This window comes from Limulus polyphemus, unplaced genomic scaffold (genome assembly GCF_000517525.1).
Source record: "Limulus polyphemus unplaced genomic scaffold, Limulus_polyphemus-2.1.2 Scaffold1679, whole genome shotgun sequence".
Lineage (NCBI taxonomy): Eukaryota > Metazoa > Arthropoda > Merostomata > Xiphosura > Limulidae > Limulus > Limulus polyphemus.
The window spans coordinates 111,103-122,135 of record NW_013667289.1 but is presented as its reverse complement, the minus strand read 5'-3'; the positions used below and the strand labels follow the sequence as shown (position 1 = coordinate 122,135).

The 11,033-nt window shown below is 31.2% G+C and overlaps 1 protein-coding gene across 1 annotated transcript in view; it reads left to right on the top strand.

Moving 5' to 3' along the window:
- LOC106464536 overlaps positions 1–11,033 on the top strand; it is a 65,375-nt gene that overhangs the window by 45,823 nt on the left and 8,519 nt on the right. The window contains exons 10-15 of the mRNA XM_013924681.2: positions 3,797–4,111; positions 5,611–5,721; positions 6,339–6,446; positions 9,414–9,462; positions 9,981–10,059; positions 10,685–10,787. Coding sequence (XP_013780135.2) covers positions 3,797–4,111; positions 5,611–5,721; positions 6,339–6,446; positions 9,414–9,462; positions 9,981–10,059; positions 10,685–10,787 — 765 coding nt within the window. The remainder of the gene's footprint in view (positions 1–3,796; positions 4,112–5,610; positions 5,722–6,338; positions 6,447–9,413; positions 9,463–9,980; positions 10,060–10,684; positions 10,788–11,033) is intronic.

Below are 11,033 nucleotides of genomic sequence, written 5' to 3'. Positions count from 1 at the left end.
CCAACAAGTCATGTTAACACCATACAGATATCAACAAGTCGTGTTAACACCATACAGATATCAACAAGTCGTGTTAACACCATACAGATATCAACAAGTCGTGTTAACACCATACAGATATCAACAAGTCGTGTTAACACCATACAGATATCAACAGGTAAATTGTTAAGAGCTGATGATTTAACACACTCTAATCCTTATAGGTTTTAGTTTTATCACTTTGTGTCCACCTTGTTAGAATGGTATATTAAATGAGCTGTGCTAATTACTGGGTTAATTTTGACTTCTGAACCTTGCTATGTAGGTAGCTAGTTTGGATATGAAGTTAATAACGAGTTTTAGGCATACTATTTATGATTACATTTAGCACTGTAAATGTGAATAAGGTAAGTATATGTTTTCAAATATAGGTAATTATGGATATATACACATAAAACAAAATACCATACATATGTCAATTTTTCTGAAATTCTATTTCCTTTCTCATATATAGTGAAAATTAGTACAAGTTGGTTTAGGGCAATTTTATTTTGTACTTTTAAGTCCCTACAGCAGGAAAAGCAACATTTCGATAGTTGAGTGACGTCTTGACATTCTTTATGCACTCGTATGTATGGATAGTAATGTATGAGTCACCATTTTAAAGGTTTGATTCCATTATAACTTTTTATTATATATTTAGTAATAATATTAGCTAATACAATTTATATTTTTATGTAAGATTCGTTTAGTTGATTGAGTATAGATTGTAGGATATTTTTTTTATCCAAACAAAGTAACAGAAAATCAAGTATGTTACAGATGCAATTCGCAATTTTTAACTGTTAATAACAAAAGAAATTTGGCTTATTGAGCTATCTTTCCTTTAATTCTTGCTTTCAAACACATATACTGTTACTTGTACCAGTTCCTCATGCCTCGAACTCCATTTATTACATTTTACAGTTCATCCTAAAGTTTAAAAAAAATCTTTAATCATAAGTAGATTGGTTTTTCATGACATAAACTTCCTTTGTATCAATTAGTCCCGAATTTCAGTATTTAGATCATTAGTTTGGTTTCTTACTATAACAAGTTAGGACTGCAAGAAGTTATGTAAGTCACAGGTTAACCCTTTCGCAGTGGGCTCGGTATAATATACACGAGTTCGTATACACATTAAGTATTTATACTATAACTTTTAATTCAGATGTGTATCTTTACAAAATTTGGTATACCTTTAGTAAACATTACAAGCCTTTTGTACCCAAAAAATCAAATTTTTTAATGAAGTATTTTTACTAAAGATTTGTTTGTGAATATATTGAGTCTGTTTTGTTACTAACTCGAGAGAAAGTGATTTTCATGTTATTATTAAAAATACTATTCTTCATCCCAAAAATCTCAAATTTCTTTTGTTTAATCTTTAAAACCTCCTAAATACATTTCAAACGTTTGTTTTCAGTAAAACTATATCTTATCGGATATTTAATGATATACTTGAGTCTTCAGCCTGTAGACAAATCCCAAAAGTATAATGAAAAGATAAGTTGTAAAATTAGAAATAAAAGGAGCAGATGTGCCTTTTTTCGTTATTATTGGTCACAAAGCTTCAAAGTACTTCTCTTACGAGTTTGAACTGCTAAACATTTCACATTTATTTTTTGTGTTTATTTTTACTGTCAACAACAAAAGTACAACCCCGCTGAAAATAAACCAATAAATCACCACTTGTGTCAGTAGACTGTTTCCATACCACCACCTTAATACGATACTCCTGAAAACAATAAAGCACATGTGAAAAGATAGTTGACTCGACCCCTGCTCCAAGAACAGGATGTCTAATGTATCGGATTGTATATGCTAAAATGTTTTCTTGGAAAATTCAGAGTAATCACGCTGCACTTAGAATCAGTGAAAATGTTTATGCCGACAACAGGATGTGTGTAATTTATCAGATCATATATGCTAAATGTTTTCTTGGAAAATTCAGAGTAATCACATTGCACTTAGAATCAGTGAAAATGTTTATGCCGACAACAGGACATGTGTAATTTATCGGATCATATATGCTAAATGTTTTCTTGGAAAATTCAGAGTAATCACACTGCACTTAGAATCAGTGAAAACGTTTATGCCGACAACAGGATGCGTAACTTATCAGCTTATGTATGTATCCTACAGTGTTCACAACAAGACTTTTCAAGAGTAACAACACTGCACTTTGAACTTGTCACAACATTTATTATGTGGTTTGGTGCCAATACAATAAACATTGCAACGGGGTGTTTGGAATTTAGCAGCATAGGTGTGCAAAAACGTTATTTGAGCACATGCTTATAAAATCCTATTTTCCTTTTCAGCACTTATTCGTCAACCAATAAAAACTCTAGTTTCGGTACTACTTATCACACTTGTTTAGTTTCACAAGCCTTATAAATGTAGTCTTCTTTGGAAAACATTCTTACTTTTACAGCTAAAGTGTAGTTTAGAAGTTCCCTTACAGTTGTGAAACACCTCGAGTTGTTACTGACTCTTACCTTGAAGTAAGTAATAATAACTTATGCTATATATATACAGAATCAAATACAAAGTACAAATCTAACTGTATTACCAATATTTTACAAACTACACTGATATTTCGGCTGCCATACGTTACGTATATATGTACATATATTTACTCATAAATGCTTATATTATAGTTATTTTTCTTAAAACGTGAACAATATATGAAAATTACATAGAAAAACTGATTTCTAATACTTACGATAAATTTTGGTGACAGGAAAATATTTTGCCCTCGTTTGCCTTTTGTGCTAAGCCTCATTTATTTTTTCGAGTGGAGAGTCAAGAAATATAATTTTTGTAGGCTTCAAATATACATTTTAGAGTGAAAAAATATATTATTTTACTCTTCTAGTACATCTGTAACTTGCTTGGCTTTATAAATAAAGTATATATGTGTTAAAATGTTTTTATCTCTGCTCAGAGCAACAACTTGGTCATCACCATTCAACAGTCTTGGTGAAATTATTATTCTTTCTTCCAAATTCTTTATAAACAACTGTCAGAATCACGTAAAGCACAACTTTTCCTTTCTATTGATTATAAACAGACCCTTAAGAAAAGTAGGTGGAACTAAAGAAGAGGTTTGGAAAGAATGGAGTAGTAGGAGGAGGAGCCAATTTAGTTGATTTGCTAGATACATTGATTTCTCAGCAAATCAAAGTGGTGGGAGGTTCTAGATTTATATTCTAGCTTACCTGTACCTAAAATTCATGTTTCTAATTCGTTAACCACTTTTAGACATGTATAGTAGGCGTAAAAAAATATAAACTGAGCATCAAGACATAAGGTGGTGCTATGTGGCACACACAAGTCAATGTTTCTCTTTATTTTATTTCTATTTTATTTTGAATTAAGAAATTTAAACATATATAATATTAAAATTTGGAATATAAGCAACATTTTGATGCCGATTTTATTGATATATAGTAATAATACAGTTACTTAATAAAGTTTTGAAAATAAATCATTAAAAAACCATTACATGTGCAGTTAGACCCACCTGTTGCGAAAGGGTTAATCTGTGAAATAGACAAACGCCTCGTATATTTGTGTGAAAATAAAATATTTCTTAAAGCTAATAGAAGATAAAGATAACTGTTTCTTTCTTCCTTTCGTATCCCTGACTCCTAAAGAAGAAAATTAATACAATGAAAACATAATTTGTGTAGTGGATTTCCATTAGATAAGCACTGTGCTTAATACTTTGTGGTGAGTAATTAATTTTTTTTTAATTCGTTGGAATAACTAGGACCTGGATCGGCTAGATGAGGCAAAAAAAATCTTACAGGAACAGCATCAAAAAGTAGAAGAGCTTTTGGGGCTCCAGAAGCTACTTAATGAAAATGAAGAAACATTGGAACATTCCAAGTGTCAAGATGTGAATCAAGAAGATGAAACATTTCAGGAACATTATAAACAGGAAACTGAGCTGTTGGAAACTAAGAAAAAAGCTTTTGAGGATCTTGAATTCCAACATCTTGAACACCAAGCACATTTTGAAGAAGAAAAGGATGCTTTGAATCTTCAACTTGAGCAACTTAAAAATTACATTCATGAGAGACAGGTGAAGAACCTTCAAACCATGTTAAACATATTGTTGGAATAAGTTATGTAGATATAGAAAGTTATGTATTAAGGATTAGTTCTGTACTTCATAGCATGACTCACCAGTCATTTAGAAGAAAATACAGATCTGATAGTGATGTAAACTTCAAAACCTTAATTCTGCATGAATTTTCATGTTACTTTAGTTTAAGAAAAATTATGAATTAATGGTACTTTAGTTTAAAGCTTCTAAGTTCATATCGAGATCTTGGAACATGCATACTAGTTTCATATTTTGAACAGAAAATGGATATAATTGTTTTATATGAAGCCATGATGTTTATAATTTAAATAAATTATTATAACTACTTTTTATCACTCACTATTCTAACTGTATATAGATTTTGAAATCTACAGAAGTGCTAGATTTTCTTAGCCAGTTTTTTCTAACATGGAAAAGTGAAGTATTATTTCTTTACATGCAATTAGTTAGTTTAATGGCCAAGTTATTTTGTTTTTTATACTTGTTAATTTGATGTTTTGTATAATATCCCTTGCTTGATAGTTTTATATCTAGGTTTATTTACTGTCATGTTTCATAATAATAGTATCCATTGTTTGTTAGTTTAACATCTTGGTTAACTTACTGTCCTGTTCAATAATATAGTATCAATTGCTTGTTAGTTTAATATCTAGGTTTATTACTGCCCTGTTTAATAGTATCGTATCCACTGCTTGTTAGTTTAATATCTAGGTTCACTTACTGTCCTGTTTAATAGTATAGTATCCATTGTTTGTTAGTTTAACATCTTGGTTAACTTCCTGTCCTGTTTAATAATATAGTATCAATTGCTTGTTAGTTTAATATCTAGGTTTATTACTGCCCTGTTTAATAGTATCGTATCCACTGGTTGTTAGTTTAATATCTAGGTTTACTTACTGTCCTGTTTAATAGTATAGTATCCATTGTTTGTTAGTTTAACATCTTGGTTAACTTACTGTCCTGTTTAATAATATAGTATCAATTGCTTGTTAGTTTAATATCTAGGTTTACTTACTGTCCTGTTTAATAATATAGTTTCAATTGCTTGTTAGATTAATATCTAAGTTTACTTACTGTCCTGTTTAATAATATAGTTTCAATTGCTTGTTTAATTAATATCTAAGTTTACTTACTGTCCTGTTTAATAATATAGTATCAATTGCTTGTTAGTTTAATATCTAGGTTTACTTACTGTCCTGTTTAATAATATAGTATCAATTGCTTGTTAGTTTAATATCTAGGTTTACTTACTGTCCTGTTTAATAGTATAGTATCCATTGCTTGTTAGTTTAATATCTAGGTTTACTTACTGTCCTGTTTAATAATATAGTATCAATTGCTTGTTAGTTTAATATCTAGGTTTACTTACTGTCCTGTTTAATAATATAGTTTCAATTGCTTGTTAGATTAATATCTAAGTTTACTTACTGTCCTGTTTAATAATATATTATCCATGTTTTTTGTTATTGTCATAGACTAAATTGCAAGAGCTAGCAGAACAACAAAGATCAATAAAAGAGCAGATATTTCATGAGAAAATTAAAAGTGAGGTGGAAAGAAAGCAAGTGTCAGAAGAACTTGGAAAGGTAGGAAAGAATGCTTATTAATAAATATTTACACTAACACTAGTGTTTTGTCATCAGTTATGAGTTTTTGAAATGATGAAAAAAATATGACACACTCCTCATTTGTTTTTATTATAAATGTACGTTGATTGGGTAGCTTATAAACATTTAAAATTTATGGAAGTGATGATATCGAAAACATGTCCAATTGAGTGGATTTCTTTCTCTTTCTACGAAGTTTTGGCCGGAGATAGCCAAACAACTTCAGAGGTAAACGTAAACTTTATAAAAAAATAGTCAATATTTTTAAGACTTTTCAGTTTTTCTTTAATATAAGAAACTTAAGAATAAGCTATGCAGTTTACTGTTTGGTGACCTCATTTATTGTTTAGTTACAATGGAGGAGGTTGATATATTCTCTAAAAAGTGGGTGGATTGAATAAATTTAGTGACAGTGTTACAGAAAATAGATTCTCATACACTTATTGCTATAAAAGTAATTGCATGAAAAAAGATACACTGTGTAAATTTATTTTCATACTTCCATTTTGAAGGTTTTTTTTTGGGGGGGGGTATATTAAATTATACAAAACAGCAGCTATATGTAATACCATTCTTATTGTTAATGATATTTACAGGTAGAGAATAAACTGCATGAGACGATAGGCCTTCTGCGAGGAACTAGCATCCCTTCCACACCAGAAAGTAGCTCAGATAGTTCTCCTCTTTCTTCTGACAAAGAACAGGTTAGGACAGGGATTTTTATTTACTGTTTAAAACAACACATAATCAGTGGCCATTTATATGTTAGTTTTTGTTCTTCTGTTAGAATTATTCACTACATAGATGTTAACTTTCTGTTGTGTGTGTGTGTGTGTGTGTGATAGCTATCTAAATGGAATTAAAATAATAATTCCTGTCGTTCTCAACATGAACAGTAGCTTTTCTTAAGGATTCATGATTGAAACTTAAGGCATCATGATCATTTGTTGAAAGATAAGTGAGATTTTAAAACCTAAAGTGGAACAATAAATGATATTTACATTATCAACAACAAAAAACATAGAATTGAGGTGCTGTTAGCATTAAGGTGGTACAGAGTAGTAGGTGCTACTTATAGAATTGAGGTGCTGTTAGCATTAAGGTGGTCCAGAGTAGTAGGTGCTACTTATAGAATTGAGGTGCTGTTAGCATTAAGGTGGTACAGAGTAGTAGGTGCTACTTATAGAATTGAGGTGCTGTTAGCATTAAGGTGGTACAGAGTAGTAGGTGCTACTTATTTAAATCTTTAATTCAATTAGAAGAGCATTCGCATGTTCATGTGAGAGATCCCATGTTCAATCTGCTTATGGGATATGTAAAAATGAGATTAATAGAGCACCTAAACTTAGTTTGCATTTGCACATTGTATGCGTCTTTAAAAGTATCTAAAATGAATATTTTGAGTATCTGAATTAAACAAATGACATTAACTTTCACTGTCTATTTGTGAGTTGAGTAACTTATTGTATATGTAGATATTCATTAGTGGCCATTACAATAATGTGATGGTCAGAATAATACTGATGATGCTTCTAAAAATATGCAAATTTATGGATTAAAAATATTTAAAGGCTATATGAAGACTTCATCATTATTCCAACATTTAAATGGCATGCCGTGAATAGTTTAATAATTTTACTACACTACCATAAAAAGCATATTTTGGCAGCAAAAGTTAAAAAAAAAAAAGGAAACTTTACTCACCAGATAATAAAAAATAGTTTTTTTATCTCATCCGATGTTTCACCATTAAAATTTCTTCAAGGCTAGTAGTACAAGAGTATCACATGAATATACTTAGTTTAGGAATCCATATTCTTATAATAAGACATGTGTGACTTACTGTTTGTAGATCATCGTGTCTTATAGCTCTACCATATAAATATACAAAATGTAATTGATATTATTATCTTCAGTTATCCATAAAACTTCAAATGTGGGTAGATACTTCAGTGTTTGTTGTTCAAACTTGTACAACCCCTACTTAATGTTTAGTTTGTCCTGATACTTGGCATGGTATAGATTCCAGTTGCTGTCTTGAGTGATTCTAGTCCCTTGTTAAAGATATCTCAAAGGTATTGGATATAACATTCAAGCTCATCCCAAAGATGCTCACCTGTTTCAAGATCTGGTGATTGTCAAAGAAAGTGGTTGAAGTCATTTTATGGTCTTCAAACAATGTTTGAATGGTATAAGGTTGCTAGAAAAGTGCTTGTTTATCATATTAAAAGTCCAGCACTGTGAGGTGGTATGTGATTGATAACAACGCTCTGAAGGAATCATCGGACTTAACTTCTGACCCGAGAATACTCTACCACCATTAAATCACTTCTAAGTTCTTAAACTGTTGAAATGACACAAGCGGGTTCGAGATTCTAACTTAGTTTGTTCATATTTTTATTCTTCCATTGATATAGAAAGGGATCATATATGACTCATCAGATCACACGTCTTCATTCATTAAATGTTCACAGTTCTTACTCTGAGCACTGTTTAAGCTAAGATATGCAGTTTTGTGTCTAGAAATGACAGTTTTTGCACTATCTTTGACATTATATGGTTAAAGACATTCACATCCTGAGCACTGTTGAAGGAATTGGTCAGTTTGAAGTCTGTTACTGTTTACAAACCAATCCAATAAATATTTCTATTTTCAGTCACTATCAGTTATTGACAGTAGTCTTCTTTAATAACCCGTTTATTCTCTTTTGACTAATTGGCTCTAATGCTAGGTGTCTTTGAAAAGTTAGTCAATTTTTTAAGGATACCCACTATTATGTCACTATGAAAATCAAGGAATCCTTGTACTTTATTCCAATTATCTTATATGATTGCCATTATATGCATACATATCTGTTTATATGGTTCAGACAGTCACTTGACACATCACTTGTGTACTATGTTGTTGTACACTAACCTTTATATACATACATATCTGTTTATATGGTTCAGGCAGTCACTTGACACATCTCTTGTGTACTATGTTGTTGTACACTAACCTATGTATACATACATATCTGTTTATATGGTTCAGGCAATCACTTGACATATCACTTGTGTACTATGTTGTTGTACACTAACCTTTATGTACATACATATCTGTTTATATGGTTCAGGCAGTCACTTGACATATAACTTTTTACTATGTTGCTGTGTACTAACCTTTATATGAATAAATGTCTGCATTTATATGATTCACTAACCATTATATGTGTATATGTTTGTATTAATATGACTCAGGCAGTCACTTGATTCATTGTTTGTACAATATAGTGTGTTTATGCACATAAGCAGAATACCTTCATTTAAAGATACATATCTAAAATGTGCCAGCATTATGTTATATTCTTTTCCCAGTGATATGAATAACACTGCTACATTTGGGGTAAAAAAATGTAACAAACACAATCACATTTTCAGTATATTTGTTTGTCTTGGAATAACTTGTCATCAGTTGTGTGTATTTTTAGAAATGTTGTTTGTCTTGGAATAACTTATCGTCAGTTGTATGTGTATTTTTACAAGTGTATCAACAATTTGCTGTTGTCATGGTTACTGAAATGAATCACCAATAGTATTTAACTCTAAACAGAATCCTATAACAAATTGTTTTTAAAGACATTTGTGTTTATTAGTGTTTTGAATTTATGGAAATTTATTTGTTTTCACAGAAGAGTCGACGGTATGAAGCGAAAACTGACACCAAGGACAACTGGAAAGGTTAGTAACACTAAAACATTTTGTACTATTTAGAAAGTTCAGTCAGGATTTAGAAATGTCTCGTACCACCCATAGCCCCCCAGTAGCTCAGTGGCAAGTCAGTGTACAATGCTTAATATTGGGTTTCGATGCCTGTGGTGGGTACAGCACAAATAGCCCGTTATGTAGTTTAGTGTTTAACAATAAACAAACAAACATCACCCCTGAAATTCATGAAAAAAAAGGGGAATGTTTGGGATAAAAAAAAATATTTTGGAAACTTTTTTTATCATAAAGTAATTAATATAAGAATAATTTGTAAAATACTGTCTCTCAGGTATTTTATCAAAGAAAGTATGTATACAGGTACAGTACCGTCAAGTTACAGTAACGGATAAAGCTTCTCTATACAACGAAAATATGGTGTATATCTTGATTTCGAATGCTAGTAGAATCTTTACATCTGCTCTGTTGAACTGAAGTTTGATAAAATAAAATATAATTGTGAGTAAATAGTTACTACATATTCTTACTCATAGCACCAGCTGTTCGACAGAATAGCGGAAGGAAAACAACTGGATGCAGCTCACTACAGACGGATCTTGGAAACAGAAACTGACTTGAAGATTCAGATTCAAGGCTACAACAACTGTCAGGATATGTCTGTTTTTACATTTCTGACACCAGAGTACAGCCTAGTTGGATATGTCTGTTTTTACAGTTCTGACAACACAGCACAGCCTAGTTGGATATGTTTGTTTTTACAGTTCTGACAACAGAGTACAGCCTAGTTGGATGTGTCTGTTTTTACAGTTCTGACAACACAGCACAGCCTAGTTGGATGTGTCTGTTTTTACAGTTCTGACAACAGAGACACGCCTAGTTGGATATGTCTGTTTTTACAGTTTCTGACAACAGAGTACAGCCTAGTTGGATATGTCTGTTTTTACAGTTCTGGCAACACAGTTATAACTAGGCTGTACTCTGTTTTTAATTTATTACCTTCACTTATTGACATGTGTCATATTTTGAAGATAACATGTTTTAGCATTTAGCAGTTTGAGTTATCTTGCACTGAGGGGCATTAACTGCATTACAAACAGGTTGTAGGAATTTTTGTTATTTTGTAATGAGATTATACAAAAGGTTTTCTCCGTTAGTGAACTTGTACAATTAATTTCCATAATAAAACACTGGACTTTAATATTTTTTACATTTTTCTGAACAATATTGATATTTCTAGTATAAGTAGCAGTGGGGAAGACCCTTGCCGACGGACAAGTGTTCCAACCCCTAGTTCACAAGGTGATGAAGATCTGAGCTTTGATGTAGTAATTGATGATGAGGTGAGGTCCTGTAGCTTCTGGTATAAATGTGTAGCATTAACATTCTTCATGTTACTTTCAACTGGTTTATACCCCATAGTTGTTGAGTGGTAAATCTGAGGCACTAAGAACCTAAATAAATATAACTGGTATCAAAAAAAATTATAAGTAAATGAGATTTGTGTATTGTACTTCTCATGACCCTTTCCAGACAGGTCACAGGTCAAAGGCCATGTCATTGCATTTGTTGACTTACATTCAAAATTT